General features: G+C 41.5%; 1 protein-coding gene across 4 annotated transcripts in view; it reads right to left on the bottom strand.

The window, feature by feature from the left end:
- The window catches only part of LOC146617886 (3',5'-cyclic-AMP phosphodiesterase 4C-like), a 48,511-nt gene extending 34,234 nt beyond the window's left edge, over positions 1-14,277 (bottom strand). For 3 of the 4 annotated variants that reach the window (XM_085372636.1, XM_085372637.1, XM_085372638.1), the window contains exon 1: positions 13,814-14,277. In XM_085372636.1, the coding sequence (XP_085228762.1) occupies positions 13,814-14,049 (236 nt within the window). In that variant the 5' untranslated portion in view covers positions 14,050-14,277. Of the gene's footprint in view, positions 1-2,324; positions 3,250-13,813 lie in introns of those variants that run through there. The other variant, XM_085372639.1, reaches the window with a different exon arrangement.
- Positions 14,278-21,922: the final 7,645 nt, after the last annotated feature.

The following is a 21,922-nucleotide window of genomic DNA, read 5'->3' as shown; positions in this document are numbered from 1 at the left end:
ACTAAAATACTTTTATCAGTTCCTAAGGCTCTCAGTGGTTTGGCCCCTCAGTACACCTCCTGTTTGCTTACTGTTCACAGTCCGGTCATCCCCCTCAGTTCATCAGCTGCAGATCTTTGAACTGTTCCCAGAATCAGATCTAAGTGAGCTGAAGGTGCTTTTAGTCACTGTGGTGCTGTTCTTTGGAACAAGCTCCCAGCTGATCAATTAAATTGTGCATCAAAAGCATTAAATAAATCTATTTTTATCTACGCAGTCCTACAGTAAATAGGAGCTTTTTCTTTTGTTCATTATATTTTGTTTCCTTTTAGGAACTGTAAATGTGTTTTTACTGGTCCTCATTTAGTTTGCATGTAATGAAATGTGCTATATAAATAAAATTTCCACTGCCACAAGATACACTTAAAAAATTGTACTATGCCTGCTCAGTTCTTAAAGACAACCTTGCGAACATGCTATGGTTGAAGAACAGAAGCAGACACTGAGAAAATATTCAAGCCCAGAACAAAAAGATATTCAGGCTGCCAAAAACAGCAAATCTTTACACTGGAGAAACTGAAAAGAGGCGACAAATAATAATAATAAAAAAGTCGCTTGCATGTGGACTATTTTTTAACTGAAAAATTATCGCATCATTAGTCTATAGAAACAAAATTTTTAAACTAAACAATTAATCAGACAAATATTTTATTAAATATTAATCAATAACTAAAATGTTGTTCCGGGTCCAAGTATTTCCCACAATACTTACAGTCAAGTACTATATACAGTACTAATAGTATGTGTACAGTACAGGTCAGAACAAGAAAAGACAAGACGTAACGCGGTGCTATGAGTCGTCGTGCAGCGTCAGTGTCAGTGGGGAAAAAAAAAAAAATCAGGACATAATTAGAAGGGAGGTGAGTGATACATCGTCACTGACGCTTTTCCACTCTCAGCAAACTCCCCCTTAATCATAACCCTAAAGGCAAAAGCTAAATATTTGCACTCTCTGAAGACTCTCTGTAAAAGTACTACTAAAAGTAGTAGGTTTCCCTGTTAAACAGATTTGGCAGATTACACTCCACGTTGAGCTCTCCTTTATGCGGTTCATCCATCAGGCCTATAAATACGTCCAGCTCAGCATTCATTAGGTATCTGCCTTTGAAGGTTTTTTGTTTTTATTGGTGGGTTGACATTATAAAATCACTTTGATCCCCCTCCCTGTCAAACACGGCTTATGTCGTCATTACTTTTCTGGAAGGTCAGCTGCAGAATTAGTCATATTTCCTTCTGTGCTCTTAAAGCAGCGGACACTTTCAGGTATACTCATACGTGTTGTAACACATGAGGATGTGTCAACTATACAGAGTTGTTTTTTATGTCATATAGAGATGTCGTTACATATTTCTGTATCTACAACTTCTACATCCATCCATCCAGATTCTGCACATTCAGGCGTCAGCTGTTCCTTCTTCAATCATCTTAAAAAAAACTTCTCTGTTTTGTAAAATCACTACAAATATGGACAATGGTCATACTCTAAACAGTCAGTATTTAAAGTATCAGAGGAAACGAGCTGAGGTGGTCAAGCAGCGGGTTAAGCTGAAATTCATGTATAAATGACGACTATATAAGACGCACACACACAGATTTACAAGAAACTGATTCATAAATTCCAAAGATCTCATCAGTCCATCTGACTCACCATTAGAATTGCAAACCGCACAGACAAACTCTGATGACTTTGTCATTGTGAGCTAAAAGCCACTGTGTGATTGCATATTTTCCACTCATATGCACATGTCACTCTCTATTCCGTTAATGTCCTGGAATAAAATGATTTGGATCCAGGAGATGAAGAACATTTTTGCACAGTGTGAACATCAGGGGCTTGTTTGGATGTAAAGATACTGTGCTTGTTAAATAACAATATCAAAGTATTCATTGTATGTTGCTTTAAAGGGAAACTAACACACGTACTGAGAGTGCAGCTTGATGATATGAACACTAAAAGAAAACACGATGTAAATGCCACATACTGGAGGATACACCGCTTTGAATTTCATTCTAATTTCTCTAACCTAAATAGACATAAATACACATAAAATAATATGATGCATTAATGCTATTTTAGGTTAAAAAATGCTCTAGTTCTTCATTATGTTGCGGGGGCCAAGTTACAGTTAAACCCATAACTTTAGTTATTTTAAGTTAATATAAAAGAACTTTACTTTGTGTGAAAGAACTGAAAAGCTTTCTTAAGAAAAACAAAAAAGTTCAGACACCAGTGCGCTCAGGGTTGTGCAACAACAACATCTGGATTGAAACCACATCTGGCCTACCGCCTGCGCTTTTGAACGATGTCGATGGGACGGTTGACGGCGCACGGCGACCCGCAGATATTCCCGTTCCGCATTTTGAAGTAGCGATCCTGGACCGAGGGCGTCAGATACACACAGTTAGTTGGTAAACTCATGTCTACAGTTTGTCTCTCAGCTGCTTTTGTTCTCCACTAATTATCCTTTTCCTCCTCCTCCGGGCGCTCCTCTGCTCCTCTGCTCCCACGCGCTCTCTTCTCTCCCTTCACGGCACACCGGGTTTCCACTGACACGCGGGCAGATGGAGGAAAGCCCTCCTCGGTGTGTTTTGGCAACATGACTCCAGTCCGGCGTTTGGAGAGGGCGAAGAAAGGAAAAGGGATCAAAGCAGTGTGGGTTTTAAAGAGTCATTTCCTCAGCGTCATGCTGCTGTTTCATGCGGTGGAACACAGAAAAGCTAAACAAGAGCAGAGCGTGAGGAGGCTTCTTTCTAATCCACGTTGAGGAGTTCAGAGCTGAACTCTCCCTCCCTCTGGAGACACGCTCCTTTCTCCCTCCCTCTGTCTCACTCTGTCTCCTCCTTCCAGGCACATGGACTACTGAGGCTTTAAAAAAGACATGAACTATGTACATGTGCATGTACAGTATGTGTGGGTTAGAGAGGGGACTGATATGGGTGTATTTGCTTTCAGTTGGAGTAGCTTCATTGTGTGCATGTGGATATACTTCTGCCATATATCTCAGCGAGGACCAGTTTGAGTTTCAATGAGAACTGTGAGGCAGCCTTCGCCTTTTAAGATCCCTTTAAAGAATTCAGTTTTGGTTTAGGGCAGGATTGCGAGCTTAGTTTGATTGTTAAGTAGGGAGGGAAAGTATTATGTAAATGAATGCTGGCACAAAGACGTATGTGTATTGTATAAGCAGTGTATGTGTGCGTAAAAGAAGAGGTGTGTCTCCCATCTTACTTATTTGCAGAATCAACAAACACACATGAGTCATGAAGCATTCCTGCCTCACACCTCAAAAATGTCATCACTTCATTCATTACATATGAATATGAAAAAATTCACCCTATTTACTGTATGAATTTTCCAATTATTGCCATTGTGAGGTCACAATAACCTTTGACCTTTAAGGAGGATCTAGTCAGTTCCTCGAGTCCAAGTGATCATGTGAGACAAATTTAGAAAACTACATCTATGTGCAACAGGAACCATTGACACTCTGACGACATGATGGCCAGACTTGTGTGGGAAAGTATCAAGTACTTTTAAAGTATTTTCAAAAGAAAAGCGAGCAAAGTCGCTTAGTGCATCTGAGGAGCAACATTCAAACAGCAGTGTGTTAGCAGGTTTAATTAGATATTCCCCCTTTTTGTGAAATACTTCAGCCTGCAGCAGCTCTAGCACACCAGCACCAGTCAGTCTCACGACACAGAGCGGTGGACTTGCTGGACTCGGTGATCTCACCAACTGGCTGGCCCGCTGCTGTCGACACTGCAGGCAAATATTTGTCTTTTGAGACAGTGGGCCGGAGCCTGGGTCAGACGTGTTGGCAGGCACACGGGAGAGGAGGTGGAGCAGAGGGGGATTTAAATGTCAACCCGTTTTTTAAAAAAATGGTTGGCTAACGATGCAGCCAGATGTTGTGACGTAGTCACAAAGGGGGGACGCAGATGTTTCACCCTAATCTCTGAACTTTTAAGTGGCTAGTTGTGACGAAGTCTTTCTGTGCGGAGCTATTTCTCAATGGCTGGTGTTCCCACAAAGCCACACTTTAATAGCATAGCAATCATCTTTAACTTCAGCAACAATTTTTTTTAATCAGTGAAGATTAAAACAAAAAGAAAGCTCATTATTCATGGCAGGTAAGCTCGCAGTTTCTGTGCTACTCCAGTGTAAGTAACGGGTCTAAGAAACCCTCCAAACACCACCTCTCTCTCTCTGGGACATTGCTGCTGGATGGGCTGCTCAAATCTATGAAAAACATAATAATTCAAGGTGATCAGGAACATGTCTGTGGACACATAAGAACCACACTTTTTACCAGCTTATTATACCGTTATGCTGTATCCTGTGTGACTGTAATCATAACTGACCTCCTTCTAGCCTCCCAAAAGAACTGGGTCAGACGCTGGTCCCTCTAAACCAGAGCAGCCTAATAATGACGTCAACACACTTATAAAAATAGTGTTAAACTAATCTGTTGCATTACCCTCATTCATAAAAAAAGACCATGGGGAACCCTACACATCTTCTGGTGACTTTCCTGCAAGGGGAATTGACAGTTTCACTCTTTATTTGTCTCACAGTTATAGCCAGATGCAAACTTTCCCTGCACCTAAGTCAGGGACTCCATTCATGTGAATAAAGCATAATAAAAATAAATAAATCAAACTGGTCAGCCGTCACTCATCGTGGAAATTATAATTGCAAACAGAATCACTGGCAACAGTTTTATTGGAATCAAACAATCAAGAGCACATTTGGTTTGCTCCTGTAAATGCAGACAGAGTAGGGCACTCTAAACTGTCACTGTCAATAAAGACATAAAACATCCCTACAAGCAAACCTCCTGCAAACCCATAAAACACATTAAGACTGAATTCCCTTCCAGCCATCTGGCATAAGGTTTTCCAAGAAGCCCAAGAACCATGCATCAATCAGGCTTAACAATATGACCACCTGCCAAATATTTTGCTGCCAAAACAGCACTGAGCCATCAAAGCACGGAGCCTTACAGGCGTGGTATCTGGCACCAAGAAATTAGCAGCAGATCCTTTAAATCCGGTACGTTGCAAGGCGAGGCCATGGATCGGACTTGTTTGTCCAGCACATCTCACAGACGCTCGACTGGATTGAGATACAGGAAATGTGCTTGTTGACACCGTTCTATCAGAACCAGCATTAAATTTTTCTGCAATTTGAACTAAAGTAGCTCGTCTGTTGGATTGGGCCACAAAGGCCAGCCTTCGCTCCCCAGATGAAACACTGGGCTTTGGCCTCCAACGATCCTGTTGCTGGTTCATCGCTGTTCCTTCCTTGGACCATTTTTGACAGATACTGACCACTCCAGATTTGGAACACCCCACAAGAGCTGCAGTTTTTGGAGATGCTCTGATCCAGTCGTCTAACCGTGACAGTTTAGCCTTACATCTGCCAATGTTTCCTGTTACTAACAGATCAACTCACTGCTCACTGCTCCCTAAAATGTCCCACCCAATAACAGGTGCCACGCTGAAGAGATAATCAGTGTTTTTCAGTTCACTTGTCAATGGTCATGATGTTATGCCTGATCGCTACACACACACACACACACACACACACACACACACACACACACACACACACACACACACACACACACACACACACACACACACACACACACACAAATTCAGATGTTCAGATGTTGGGTTTGGCAAAATAAAGACTAATCCATCTGCTTAGTCCGCACCAATAATATGATAAATATTTCCTGGTTTGTAAAGGACGGTCTACCTGGAACAGCAGCAGCTCCTCTGGGTGTCTGGTTACACTTTTTGGCATCAGACCATTTTCGGTCAGGGACACAACGTCAGCGAGTGCCTGGTGTTTTCTGGGAAGTCTTATTTTCACAATTGCTTCTTGTTCATTTTCCCACATTCCAGTTTATCTCGGAATGCAGATTCCCAGTTTATAGTTTTGTTGAGTTGATTAAATTGAAAAGGAAGGCCTCACAGAGCTAAAGTGGCATTACTAGAATGCAGAATATTTTCAAAAAGGTGAAAAACTAAAGCACAGAGGTACAATTCATTCCTCCCTACTCCTGCATTTTTCCAGCGCTGTCTTAAAGGCCATTTGTAATATCTGGAAAGACAGAATAAACTTATTTTGTTCCGCATGCTGTGATTTCTGGTATCATATTTAAATATTTGTAGTTAAACTAAATGAAAACTCCTGTTGTTTCTCCCCTCCAATGCTGGCATCTGTCCTTGTGAAATGTTCCTGTGTTGGACCTCTAAACAGATGCCAGCGTGGAGATTTGCTGAGAATGAGGTGTTTGTGAGGCCGCTGTGTAACCAAATCCAACTGGCCAAATGACTTCCACGGCCCAGCTGGCTGCAGGCTCCTATGACATTACCTCTGCTAATGAGAATGAGCTGTGAGGGCAGAGTGTCATGAGCGTGTGTGTCTGAAAGTGTGAGAAAGTGTTTGAGGAACTTTTCAGTACAATGAAGTTTTGTTTAACTCCTCCTTTAAGGATCTTTTAGTGCGCTCTGCATCGGAAAGCAGGGAGAGTCTATTCTACAGTTAAAGACGCGAACAGTAAGACAGCAGCACAGATATTCTTGCGCCACCTTGTGCAGAAATCTGTGGTGACACAGTGAAGTGCACGCACAAACTTTAAAATACTATTTTCTAATTCAGTATTTTCCAAATGCATTCATACCACATCATTTATAATGAATTCTTAACATACTTTTAGACCTATTACTACCATCTTTGGTTATTCAGGAGTTCACACACTCCTCTTGATGGACTCAGGTCCTGTATCTCCTATAACACACACAACAGTCTTATCTATACCAACTCTTATCATTAGTTTTTTAACATTTATGTTTACTTGTCCAACGCAAGTTAATAAGATGATGAATGAATATGAAATGTGGACATTGTGCAAACAGGAGTTTTGTAAAGCCACAGTTGTGACTAAGCTGAGCTGACAGCCCAGCAGAGGTTGCTGTTTGCCAGTAAACTAAATGGAGGAAAGCCAGACACACACACACATGCACACACACACACACATATATAAACAATGCAACAGATCTCTGCACTCATTAGCACAAATGAGAGTAGAAATTGCAATAATTTTAAAGAGTCAGCATCACAGTCTCCTTGTACTGATGGATAGCGAGGTAAACATCAACAGTACGTGATGTGAAAAGTGAATTATTAAAAAACAAAACAAAACTCAAGAGCCTATCATCAGTAATAACCCAGCAATAAAAAAATATCACATCTCTACTTCAAGAACTGATTTAACGCACACCCTGTAGCCCAAGATGACCTCACACACTCTTTGGTGGAACAATCAGTATGGATTTTGTGACTGGCGGCTATGGCTGTGTGCACGCAAGGAACGACAAACACGTGTCACATTCACGTGTTATTTGCTGCCAGCCTCTGGTGGGGCTGGGGGAACAAATTTAGGCTCGGGGGGTTTATTTTGGGGGTCTGGTGTGTTATTGTGGTATCAACCCCCCACCCCACATCTCCCCTGCCCTGCTTAGACTCAACTGTGGCGGCACTAGGTCAAAAGTCAGTCCTAATATTAGTTTACTTGTTACAAACTGGGTCTAATGGGTAACTGGTTACTGATATTCTCTGTCAACCTGCCAAATCACAAAGTACTAAATATTCCAATATCCCTCATCTTAAAACACAAAAATTAAAGCATTTCACACAACTTAGAGCTTTGAAGCTGAAACTATTTCCCAAAAAGAGATTTTCTCTTATTTTGTAATTAAGAAAACTGAGTTATGTGACAACAGTCGTAATTCAAAAATAAGGAGCCCCAACAAATCCACTAAAAGTAATTCTAAGAGTAATATTAAATATAAAGACGTTTAGGAGGATTTAACTGGATTAATACTCCTAGTTCGCAGATCATGGTCACGGAGGTAAAGGTGTGGTTTTGCTGAGATGTGGCGTGCATAACTGAGTGAACTGCTGAACTGGCAGAAAAGAAGAAACCTTTGGCCCTCAGATTTCACCTCAGTTTACCAGCAGGGAGGGCAAAAACAGGCATGAGCAGTCGAGTTTGAATACACACAAACACAGCACAATAAGATCTACAGAAGGCGTGTGTGCAGTGAGAACTTGTGCAGAAAACTTGCTTATAACTTAAGAGACGTGCAGACGCACAGAAGCCAGTGAGGGATTATCATTAGAGTCAGCTCCTCATTGTGACGTCAGGAATAACTAACGTCACATCTGTCCAAAACATCTGCCTCCTGCTCGGAAACATCAGTGAGAAAAGTTTGTTATTCATGAAGCGGAGGGCACACAATCAGTCGACTATTTGAGCAACTTCATCGTGCAATAAAATGTGCGTGACTTGCAGCAGAAACAGGAAGTCTGTTGGCTGGAACTTACCACAAATGTAACTTGCTTCCTCTTGAAAGCTGCTGGTTTTAATGCAAGCAAATACAAAATAATTGCATTTTAAAAAACACCAAATCACAACTTTAAAAACAATGCATTGGCATTGTCAAAGAAGTTGGTACTATGAAATCTAAGTTCCAATTACCAAAATTTTATAATCATTTGAATATTTATCAGCTGCTACACGCCAGCTCTCTGCTGCTGTTTTTTTTAAAAAAAAAAAAGTGAGATCTCATGCCAGAGTGCCTACTTTATCTGCAACAGCCTTCTCTGGGATGTGTGTTTGTTTAAAAAATTATTATCTACAGTCTATTTTCCATGTTTCTTACTGTCGCAGTGACACTACAAGTGCAGATCTCTGAGCCAATCTCGCTGAGCAGCCTATCTGAACACTCCCTCTCATGAATACGAGTGCCAAGGAGATGCAGGATGCAGAGTTTAGGAACATACCCCAAGCACGAGTGTCTCCGACCGTGTCCAAAACCAGTCAGCCCTCCTTTCCTTGTCAATCGGAGGTCTTTGTTCATTGTCCCTCGAGCGCCTGACTCATATGAGACACTTTGGGCTGTAATGAAAATAAACTGCACATCTGATCTGAGCCTCTTACAACAGTTCTTCACAGTTTAGTTATTTTTCTCCCGTAAACCTCCGGGGGTATCTGGATCGGCTCCATGAAGTTTTGCGCGCCGATAAACCAAAAAACATGAAGATTCCAGGTGAGAGGCAAAAAGAAAATGGAAAGGATCAGATAGAGAGCAGATCTGCCCAATCTTCTGTTCCTCGGGATGCGGGAAGAGAAATCGTGGAATGCTGCAGAGTTTCTGCGCCGAGGTTTCAGGCAAGCCCCAACAAGGCAGACAGGAGTGTGATATTCAATTAGTCTCCACAAGCAAGAAGCACACATGCAGCTGTTGTAACTGTAGACTCAACTGAATTGAAGGATTTTCCACAGTTGTCTGTCCATTCTCATTGATTTGTTGTTGTAAATACCCAAACTAATCCCAGACATGACACTGACAGCATTCCTGAAGGGGTTTTCAGTAGTACAACTCCAAAACAGAGAGAAAACAGGCGACCTGTAGAGAAGTCTGAAAATTTTGAAAGTAGTGTTTCTCTACTTCTCTGTCAGGCACTCACTCACTGTTCGCAGGAAAGGGGAAGGGTTGAGCCACTTCTGAGAGCAGTGACACTGCAGGGTAGCGTCAGTGAGGGTTTGACCTCTTCCTTTGGCAGTGCAAACACTGGAGGAATCCCCCGAGGTCGCTGTGGGAGCTGAGGACAGACCACCACGAGCTCCAATCTGTCTAGTACAGGATATCCAATGTCAAGATGTTCAAGTTACAAACTGGTCGCGTTTCGAGCCACACTTGCAGCTTTCCAAAGAAAAACCTCAAAGAGAGAAAATGCTCCCACATTTAGAGAGTTACAGGGCTGCACAACATTTCGGTGTGTCCCAACTTGTTAAAGGGAGATCTGACTCGACTGTGTGGCTGGCGGGTGTTTTTGTGTCTGGCAGAGCTAGCTTGACGCAGCCTTCGTTGACACGTGAGATCAACATGCTGCCTGACCCAATACCCTCCTTTTGTTGCCCTGCAGCTACATAATTATAGAGGTTATTGTTAGAGTTGGTGCTGGGCAGGGTGGCAACGGGGGCTGGGTGGGCCTGACAAAACACATGTTAGGATTTACGGCAAAAAAACGTGGATAAACTAACCATAGGGAGAAAGCCCTGAGTTTCAACTTGTGCAGTTTTTATCACCGGCAAGTTTCAGATTCAAAGACAATCAAAGAAGGGCCGCACCTAACAGATTAGTCTGTAGGTTATTGCTTTTGCTCAATCAATCAGTTGTTTGATTTATGGAATGAAAAAAATAGAGAAATCCAGTCTTTGCAGTGCTGTGGAAACCGCTGGGTCAAGACGTCATAAATGCAAACGTTTTTGCAGGAGTGGATGTCCCATTAAATTCACCCCAAGGTCAGACTGCACAATGCAATCAGACAGAAGATTAGTACAATCTCAGACTCTATAGGTCTCAGGTAGCATATTAGCACCATTAGAAAAAAAGTGGACTAAATGAAGTATGGCTTATTTGGAAAGGTTGCCAGGAGAAAGAACAAGGCAGCACAGTTTCGGTTTTCACAATTGCCTCTGAACAAACCACAAGACTTCTGGAGCAGTCTTTGGAGAAAGCTGTCAAGCATGGTGGTGGAGGGGTGACAATTTAGGCTGCTTTTGTAGCCACAGGACCTGAACATGTTGCAGTCATTGACTTGACGATGAACTCTCCTGTATAGTAAAAGTCTTCTAGAGTCAAATACGAGGCCATCTGTCAGCTAAAGCTGGGCGAACCTGCATCATGTAATGGACAATGATCCCAAGCAAAGCATCAAATTTACAACAGAATGGCTGAAAAAGAAAAGAAGGTAATGCGATGGCCCGGTCAAAGTCCAGAACGCAAGCTGACTGAAATGCTGTGGCAGGACCTTAAAGATACCTGAGGCAAAGGTATAAAAAAGAGCAGACCACAGTTCCTCCACAATGATCTGAGAGACTGATGGAGTCACATAAAAAAATTCAAGTTATTGATCAGGGGAATTTGTTGCACATCTTGCATGCAGACTGCAGGATCCTTTTCATCATTGGCAGTCATTGTGAAACAGGCTAAAATTTTGAGCATCAGTTGTGTGTTTTCTGACTAACTTATCAAATTCACTTTCAGACTGACGGACACTTGTTGCACGGCAACAACCAAACACACCACAACCACTTCCCTAAGCACTACATGAACTGCAAACTAAAATAGGGCATTGTGCTGATAGATCATTTATCTTGTTGTTAGCCCATGTATGTAAAGAGGCTCATAAGTTAAAACAGATCAAATAAACCAAACAGGATGTAATGAAGACAAAGAAACAGTAAAAATGGTCTGGCTCATTTAAATCCTACTGAAAGGTACCTGACAGTGCATGGGCTTTATAATACTAATGAATATCTGTCCTTAATGCTATTTTTCAATGCTGTTAAACATTTAAATAAGCAATAAAGGTCGTCTTCCTGATTGCCTGTGGGCTTATTTTTGTCATTACAACCACCCTGCTGTGACTCTTGTTATCCTTATTTCTTGTAACTACCCTTCCTTTAATCTGTCAAAAAAAAAAAAATGATAAGGAAAAGGTTAGACAAATAATTAAACTCACCACTTCCTCCAAAGCATTTTAACTAGAAGGAATTGATTGAAATACTCTGAATTTTAAATGGCTTAAAGCTGCACTTTTGTCCTCATCCTTCTTTTGCAGTCTTGTTTGGGTTTTAGTTTCTGCTCGGTGTGGTTCATATTTTATTTATGCTGGCACTGAGACTCGCACACCTGACAGGGTGGGGTGGCGGGGAGGCTCACAGTATAAAACAATAGGATGTTTAAACATTACACGGGCAGGCATCAAATGACATCAGTAAAATGTCACGACTGATGACGTAGGTACACGTGTTTACAGGCCGCTTCCTCTACATAGTCACAGGCAGGCTGCCAGGGAGGCAAACAGTCAGGGGGTTTGGAGAGCGGGAAGGGCTGCCGCGGGGGGGGGGGGGCAAAAGCACCCAGGTTTCATGTTTATCTGATAAAGACAGTTTAACTTTCGACTAAATGGTTCGTGACTGCGTGTGGGGGCTTTCTCTTCAGTATGACATCAGTTTGCAGCCTCTATAATTAAACTGATTGGTAAAATGTGTATTTATTGAGAGCACGATTATAATTTTTAGTACCATGACAACTCAAAGGTTAGTTGCTTTATATAATCTGGCATCTTAACGCTAACGTGGGATCATTACGCAACATATTATCTTTGGCAAATTTATCTTTAACAATGGCATGTTTTACAAATTTAAATATTTGTGTGTGAATTGCAGCTTTTTTTGATGCTATGTTTTAAACTCAAGCATAAGACAGCATTTATCACCATTGAATTAATTAAGAAAGGTGTGTATGGAATCTGTGGTCATGTACAGGCAGCTCTGATGCCGTTTGTGTGCAAAATTGACAATAACAAGGGTGAAAATGAAAACCACAAGAAGAAACCACCAATATTGCTGCAAACAGCCTGCAGCCACATGAGGGTGGTGACAGCAGAGACAACCTTGTTAAGAAAGTCGTATAAAAATGATCTTCCCCTGTTAAAACTCTGCTCATTTTCCAACACTGTGACTGCTCTACAAAAGAGATAAAAACATCAGTTATTTACTACATATAACTGATTTTAATGCTAAAAAACACTTCTACGCTTGTAAACTTGCATCTCCGTGACCCGAAAATAGTTTTTTCCTGGAGTGTTTACATACATCAGAGAAAAATGAGGGCTTTAGACTCCAGGGTAATTTTCACAGCTTTCTCAGAGTTTCCTCAATTGACCTACTGGTCACGATTACGTCCGTGGAAAATCTAAATACGTCACTACCCGGCACTGCTGCTATTTTTTTCTTAAACTACCATAGTGAGGTTCTCTTTGGAAAAAAAAAATCAGCAAATGCCTTCATAGATCACTCTGTTATTTAAACAGCTTCATCCATCAAACTTTGAACATTTAGGCTCTGTCATAGCCTGAACAAGATTTACTCAGCTCCATCTTTTCTGACGTAAAAACAAAAAGCAGGACACAGGTTGCCTGTTTTCAGTCACAAGGACTGACAAAGTGACGATGCAGCATTAAGCGTCATCTTTGTGTTTACTGTGGTGAGCCACCCCGAATCCCTCCAGACTTTAGCTTTGTCTCTGCTACACAGAAACCCTGGTGGTATAGGAAACCTTTCTCATCTCTGGCTCCGCCAGGATTGCTGAACACCTTGGGCACAAAACAAAACCCTCTCTTTCATTGCCTTAACAATAAGGTCCTTTGAGATGACACCGGTCCCGACGTCAACAAAACTGTGATTTCCCACAGTTACCTTCTTATCAGACAATGAGGCTTTTTTGCTACTGCCAACCCATGACACATACCGTGATGACGTGAAAAAGCAGCCTCTGCAATGTTACCTCAGAGCTGCTGAACAAACACTGGGCCTATAGTTTATTAGAGTTCAGCAGAGTTCAGAGAAGATGACCTCTGAATCCTAACCTTCTGATTATCTTATCAACGTACAGCTGAAAGTTGTACCTATAAAGAACTCCTTCACCCATTCACCCCACTATGTCTTAGTGCTTTCTACCTAACAGCCACACTTCGATGAACACATCAGGAGCAACCCGGGCTTCAGTATCAGATTGAAGCGGCGATCGATTAGTAGACAACCTACTCTACCTCCTGAGCCACCCCTTACACACAGCTTTCCACATAAGCTAACGACAGTAATTAGATCCATGTCATTGACTCTACCTGGGTGTGTACGCCAAGGTGAAGCGGCGTTGCAGGGCAATGTTACGGTTCATGAGGAGCTTGCGGAACAGCAACGGCGAGTGACGGGGGGAGTTCTGAGGAGAGTCACCGGGGGACATCCTGGGAGATTCATAAGGCGAGCCGGATGGTGACTGCGGCTTCAGCTTGATGGGTTGAGGACTGCTGAGTGGGAAGGAGCCAGCCTCCCCTGAGCTTTCCAATAGGGCTTCACTCATGCTGTCGTGTAGGAGTTTAACAAAATGTTCCTCTTACGCTGCTCTCTGGTGCGACCTTCTAACCCCTGACAGGGAGTCCAAGTCATCCATCTCAGCACAGCAGCATTTATCAAGTGAATTAGGTAAACGGCTCTCAAGCGCGTCTTGTGATGATGCAGCTCAGATTCGGAGCCGCTCGTAGTTGGCTCTAAGTGCTTCACAGCCACTTTTGCGCTACGGCTTCATGGCTTTTCTCTACGGAGCCACCTAAAAGCCCTGTTGACGGACGTGGACACGAGTGCAGGAGTGTGCCCTCCCCTCGGCAGTAAGCTCTGTTTACATAGCACTGAGCTCTGCCTAAATATGGCCAGGCCTGAATTATAACGTTGTTAGCTCGTACCTCGGGTGAACTAGCTGCGTCCTGCACACACTTCACAGAGGAGTGAACCGTTTTACGTCGGCTTCCTTCCTCAACTCATCAGTACAGAAATATTAGACAGTGATTACAGCTCTGACTGTGTAGACACATGCCAGAGCTGTGCAGTGTCAAGAGGCCACAGTCTGGGTAGATTTTCACTATGATGGTTGCTGTAGTGGGGTAGTGGGGGTGGGTGGGGGTGGGGGCGACACTGTGTCTAAAAGCAGAGCCTGCTTGAGATAAAAGATAACGAGAATCCTGGAAATGTCACTTAAACTTTTACTGGTATCTTGACTGAGTAGCGTTTCCCACTGGGGCTGAGGGGTGATGGAAAAACAGAGATCAGCTCGAGTTTCATCTCTGACCCCCAGACAGCCAGTGACCCAACCCTCCGCTGCCCAAAACAAAACTGAACTGTACTGCTTGTGCCTAAATGTTCCCCTCGATAACGAGCATCCTGTAAATACATGCTGCATGTGCTTTAGTCGTGCTTAAGTTAATACTCGGCCCCAATCTATTAAACATCTAAATGACAGGTTCGCATTCAGGCAGTCAGGGATCGTTGCCATATTTATCACTGATCAGTACACGTCTTTCTAGATTTACAGTCCACACATTAAAAAACAGATCAAGAAAAGGGAACTGCAAATCACATGAAGAATCTCAAACATTATTAGGAGCTTTACCCAGTAGTTAAACAGTTCAAATTAAGCAAAACTTTTGATTCTCCATTCAAATGTAAAGTGTTCAGTGCTGTGCTGGTTCTGCACTGCAATCATCACAGATTGCTTGTCAATCAAACAGTGGAACCACAAAGTCTTTATGCAACACTATTAGTTTCTGGGGTTTTGTGGAAAGGGTTTTTCTTTCTTTCTTTTCATCTGTTTCATTACAAAAACACGAGACTATGACTATGACAGCAAACCTTTGAGCTATTTAAGCTACAGTGCCACGAGGGCTGGAGTTAAAGTATGTGAGTAACACTTAAACCTACAGTTACTGTTTTTGTGACTGCACCGTAATGCATCTAAATGGGATTAATACCTTCACAGAAAATCCAGCCACAATTATCCCCACTGCCATAATGTCTCTTTGCCTCTGCATCCATTTTAATGAGGCATTAAAGTAAGGACGGAGAAGGGCTCTTGAGTTTGAGGGGCTGCCTGCCAAAGTACTGATTTAACTCAGGAGGGAGTGCAAGAGGTCACTGCAATGAGCTCATGAACAAAAACACTGCTGTTGTATGAAGTGCTGTTAAATGTGACCAGCAGATGGCGCCCACGCACAAACACAAGGACACAAATGCTCATGAATACACACACGCACAAACTCAGCATTATGAAATGTCAGTTTATTCTGCAAGGTTTTGAGCTGTAGCTACTGAGCTCTGGATCATTTATTTGCCATTTTCTTTAAAGCAACATAATGCAAACCCCAATTCACTTTGATCCTTTTAGCCCTGGAAATGGCCCACATCATTTGCCAACGCAGTCTACCGATACAGTTGTGACCAGTGTTGGTCAAGTTACTTGAAAAAAGTAATCAGTAATTAATTACTGATTACTCCCCCCAAAAAGTAATCCCGTTACTTTACTGATTACTTATTTTCAAAAGTAATTAATTACTTAGTTACTTAGTTACTTAGTTACTTTTTAAAAACACGATTTACAACCTGAAGAGGTGATAAAGTGATAGATCTTTCAGCCCAATTCTACTTTTTCTACATAATCCATCATACAAAATGTAATCAAATGGAAAAGTCTCTTTTTTTAACTTGTTTTATCAGTTTTAATCTTTTAACTTTATGCATCAAGCAAAACATTTAATTATATGCAACATTCTCTGACTTGAATAAATTAGTTTAACATTTAAACCTATTTTCTACACATTCCAGCACATAAAATAAAATATTTTTTGTGTTTTCACTCACTCTTTCAAACAGATGCAAGTAAAACACAGCAGAAAATAAATAAAGTCAAAGACTCAGCGGTCCTTTTGCTCTATTTTCACCTGTAAAGCAGGAGCAGGGTAGGCGGAGGGTTACCCTGGTGTAGGTGTGCTGCGGTCAGTTGAAGAATCCGCGCGAGTGTCTCTGTGAGTTTCCCATCACGTCGTAGCTACTCGGTGCTTGCTCGGAAGTTTAGGGGTTTTTTTCGCTGTAAAAAGAAGTTTTCTTCCCACGCACGATGGACGCTAATGTTTTTGTCACTTTTTATGGAATCAAACTCAAAGTAAGGTCAGTACTTCCACACTTTAAACGCTGCACGCTCATACTCTCTCCCGCACTCGATATATTATCCATTGTTGATCTGCACACAGCTGCTGTCACCAACGTCGCACTTGCTTACGTCACTGTCATGAGACATTCTCGCAAAAAAAATCACGGTTTTAGTAACGCAGTAACGCAGCGTTCCTACGGGAAAGTAACGGTAATCTAATTACCGATTTTGCAATAGTAATCCCTTACTTTACTCGTTACTTGAAAAAAGTAATCAGATTACAGTAACGCGTTACAAGTAACGCGTTACTGCCCATCTCTGGTTGTGACTAAGTGAAGGTTTGGCTGAATGGTAATTTAAAAACCTGTAGACTGTGTGGGCCGACTCAGTCATACGGTTACCATTATGAGCCAATGGGGAGAAAAGACAAGGAGATGAATCCCGTGGCTTTTCTTTAAGTGACTAATGCCAGGATATGTGGAACTATTTATTAGACTGAGTCATATAACCATACTCCTCCCACCAGCAACACCAGATCAAACACATGCAAACACACGGCTGACAGCAGAAAACACACACACACACACACACACACACACACACTGACATAGACATGCATGCACACGGACACATGAATTCATTTTAAAAACACACAAACAAACTGGGTTTCAGCACCTGAAAAGCCTTGGAACAGACAGCACGCATGCTGCTTTATCAATTAAGCTCCAGTATACATAAGTGCATCACATACCCAGTCAAGGATCTTTAATCATAAAAACGATGGAAACAACCTAACTACATACCTAACTAGACAATTGCAGTTTATATTTAATCGAGAAAATACTCCCTCTATGAGCTCGCAGCAACTCCCAAGGCTACTTACTGTATGTTTTTAATAAAAAGAGACTACTTTCTCATTAATCTGTTTTCTCAGCAGATATGCATGTAAGAAAAATCCCATTTGTGGTGTGAAGACAGTGACAGATCCACGCTTTCACAGTTGGTGGAGACTTGGTTGTAAATACAAAGTCACAACAAGTCCAACGAGTATCTGTAAGAACCAAAACGGATTTGTTGGACACATAAAAAACAAACAAACAGTGATGGAGTGGTTAGTACTACTGCCTCACAGCAAGAAGGTTCTGGGTTAAAAACCATCTTCTTCCTATGTGTTTACATGTTCTTTGTAAATACAAAGTCACAACAAGTCCAACGAGTATCTGTAAGAACCAAAACGGATTTGTTGGACACATAAAAAACAAACAAACAGTGATGAAGTGGTTAGTACTACTGCCTCACAGCAAGAAGGTTCTGGGTTAAAAACCATCTTCTTCCTATGTGTTTACATGTTCTTTGTAAATACAAAGTCACAACAAGTCCAACGAGTATCTGTAAGAACCAAAACGGATTTGTTGGACACATAAAAAACAAACAAACAGTGATGAAGTGGTTAGTACTACTGCCTCACAGCAAGAAGGTTCTGGGTTAAAAACCATCTTCTTCCTATGTGTTTACATGTTCTTTGTAAATACAAAGTCACAACAAGTCCAACGAGTATCTGTAAGAACCAAAACGGATTTGTTGGACACATAAAAAACAAACAAACAGTGATGAAGTGGTTAGTACTACTGCCTCACAGCAAGAAGGTTCTGGGTTAAAAACCATCTTCTTCCTATGTGTTTACATGTTCTCTAGCTTCACCCATCAGTCTATAACATACTTGTTAAGCTAACTGGTGATTTTAATTCAAAGCATGAATAGTGGTATTTTTGTCTGTATTACCCCTGTGATGGACTAGCAGCCTATTCAGGGTTTACCCCACCTTTCATACCCTTGAGAGCTGGGATACGAGACAGGATTGTGTTAAAAAAGCAAGACTGTGACAACATGTGTGCAGTGGGTTGCTGGATTAACCCTTTAAGACCTACCATAGAACCAAGTCCGCCAGAGCTTATCTTTATATTTTTACATGCTGTAGTGCCATTTTTGAGAGCATTTAAAGTTGTTATACATCAATAAAACCGTTATAGCCCAAATATTAATAATATGTATGCATTAAGTCCATAATAACTACATAAATTGCAAAAAAGTGCAATAAACTCATTTTTGTTTTGTTTTTTACATAAATTTCTAGTTAGAGAAATTTCAGAAGTTTATCCCTCAAAACTGTACAAAAAAGTTGTACAAAATAGTTTCCAACAACAGGAAATGTATTTTGAGCGTCTTCATAGTTTTATTTTTGAGATACACCAATTTTTATGTCCTGCAGGAAAATCAGAATCAGAATCAGAATCAGAATACTTTATTCATCCCGAGGGAAATTAAGGGTTACAGCAGGCAGCACGCTAATGGCGCATGCGCACTCACAAAGGAACCTTCTGACCAACTTTACACAAACATCACATTGGGCAGACATGTCAGAAGGTAGGCTGATAGGAAAAAAACAACGAAAATACACTACATGAGGTAAGAGGAGGAGAAAAAAAACTCCACTCAGACTGAGCTCCTAGTGGGAGAACAGTTTGATAAAAGAAAAAACACCTCAGCACAAAAGCACATGACTATCAATACACCATAGAAACACGAGACAAGCAACAGGGCGGGTAAAGGGTAAGAGAGAGCCGGCGTAGACAGCGCATCCGGTCCTGCAGCATCTGTGCTGGTCCAGTTGACTGCTATCATCCCCGGTAGGGCACAAGCATCGAAGGCGTTGGAAAGGGAGGGGGATGAGTGAGTGCTTATCAGTGTAAGTGTGTGTGTGTGCGTGTCCATAGTTTAGCTGAGACAGTGTCCTTCGGCCTATCAGGCTAAGTAAACAGTCCTCCAGCCAATCCAGGTGTCCTTCATGGGGCGGGAAGAATAGTCATCACACAGTCGTTATCAGGGAGTTGTTTTGGTGGGCTCCAGCCTTGGGCCTGCAGCTGGAGCCGTGGTGTCCAAATGTTGAATATTGTTGATAAATATTATAATGCAATTTTGCAAAAAAACAAAACAAAACAAGTGCATAAAAATGAACTATTTCCAGCAGTGCAATTTGAGTTCCAAGCATCCCAGAAACTATTTAGAAAAGCATGAAGTCAAACATGACTTTTAAAAACACCAGTATAGGCTTATAAGGCCCCGAAGGTAAAAAAAAATTCCTCGAAATGACGTCACTTCCGGTTTCGGGCAGGTAATGGCGGACATGCGATAGTTCAACTATCGCATGTCCAACATAGGAAGTGTCCAACATAGGGAGTGTTATGAACAGCTGATCGGATCGGCAAAGCATGTTTCTGAAAAATTATGTTTTTGCTGCTGCAAGTGCTTTTTATGCAGTTTTTGCAAAGCCATATGTGGAAGGAAACCGTGACTTAGGACAAGCTGATGGCATAAGATGTAAGTACAACTCCTCCGGTTTCATATGCAAAAAAATTTATTGTGCTAGCTTACGTGGTTCCGGTTCTACAGGGATTTAAAAATAGTTATGCCAGCTTTAAGGGGTTAATGTGTTCAGCATAAAAGAAGAGCTGTACAGTGAGACCTAAAATTGTCTCGTTGAGGCCAAGTTATGGCCAAGTCTCCATCACTCCACTTCCCTAAGTAAATGTGTGGCACCCTGAGTATTTTGAGCATTAAGAACAAGTCTCAGATGTGTTTGCATCATAACACAGAGCGAAAAGCTCATTTGCTCCCACCTGATGTGATGTTAGGGCGACATTTAGTTCCGCCAGTAGGTGGCAGTGTTGGCTCAGCCAAACGGGTAACAGGCAAAATAATCCTTCACAAAAGTAACGCTAGTAACGTTTGTGTGCTAGCTAAGTCATGTTAGCCTCCTGCATTAATCTCTGTAACCGTGTTGTTCCATCAGTAATGTAAAAGGAAACTGTTAGCTGGTTTCAGTTAAAGTCATAGGAAATAGACCAGCCAGTACATGTTATGTTGTCAATTGTTTACTGGTCATTTTCTCTGTGTGTTAAGGGCTGATTAATACAGGGCCATTACACGTAATGCTACAAAAGTAATGCAGTCCAGTTATTACAATGGAAGCCGCCAGTAACACTGAATTCCTTTGCTGTGCTTCAGCGCAATAAACCTTCATGTGCACCTGAATGAACCCTGTCGTCCTTCAGTGTGTAAGAATTGCATTTTTTAGTTGGAAAGGTTAACGACATTACTCATTATTGAAATGAAGAATTATTAAGTTAGATTAGCATAAAAGCACTGTCATAGTTCTTTTTTAAAATTTCCTTAATTTAATCCAATGGGAGGTGAAGGAAACGTTTTATAAACACAGCTGAATCCCTGTTCACTCTGTAGGTTCACATGCTGACACGGTCTCTGTCTCTTAATACGACAATGTGCAAAAGTCTTGAGCCACCCCTCACTGCTCTATATTTTACAAGGAAACGGGTACAGTGATTTATTGAAACATGCTAACATACATTGAAATACAGTACATAATGCAACAACCGAGTCTGCACAATTCTTACAAGCTTGAAAGTCAATATTTGGTATTGACTTTCTTATAATTGCCTTAGGTAGTTTTGAAGGAGAGTCAAAGCTCCTTCAAATGTTGGCTGCCTTTTGTTACATTCTCTCTGTCAAGATCACACACTGCTTCAGTCTTTTCTGGATATCTTAATAACATGACTTTCAGACTGTTCGCCTGCTGCCGAGGTCTTACTTACTTAGGCCTGCCACTTCTTCACCTTCCTTCTTTCAGTTTCATCCCTGAGGTATGCTTGAATTACTCATAAGTCAGACTGTGCTGAGAATGAGCAAAAAAGCAGCAAATGCCCGAAGACCTTCAGAAAGTCTGGAGAACTATTGCTCAAGACTACACACACAACAAAAGAAAGAAGAAAGTCATGTTTCTTAGAAACAAAATATAAAGATATGCGGATGTGTAACAGCATTGTATGCACTTCAGTGTCCCTTTCTCCAGCATCGACATGTGACAGCAACAAAAAAAAACTTTATCCCATTACCAAATTCTAGCATAATTTATTTGATGGGTGTCAAATCCATCACTGTAGTTTTTATGTAGTTCTCAGTATTCAAATTATTCAACTTCTTTGCCTTAAAGGTTTTTCAAAGCGCATTAAGTGCAGATGAGTTTCTCGAGACGATTTCTTGTCTTTGTCTTTGTTTGTTTTTTCAAGTAATGTGCGCCATCTTTTTTTCCTTCTGGGATAAAAAGGATGCATGCACCATTGAGTTGAGCACTTTGCAGTGATTCTGCTCAGATGGGTGGCACATGAAGCTCAAACTAAAT

This window comes from Diplotaxodon limnothrissa, linkage group LG15, assembly GCF_057381915.1.
Source record: "Diplotaxodon limnothrissa isolate DT_005_m linkage group LG15, D_limnothrissa_male_GT1.1, whole genome shotgun sequence".
Classification (NCBI taxonomy): domain Eukaryota; kingdom Metazoa; phylum Chordata; class Actinopteri; order Cichliformes; family Cichlidae; genus Diplotaxodon; species Diplotaxodon limnothrissa.
This window is presented reverse-complemented; position numbering and strand designations above follow the sequence as displayed.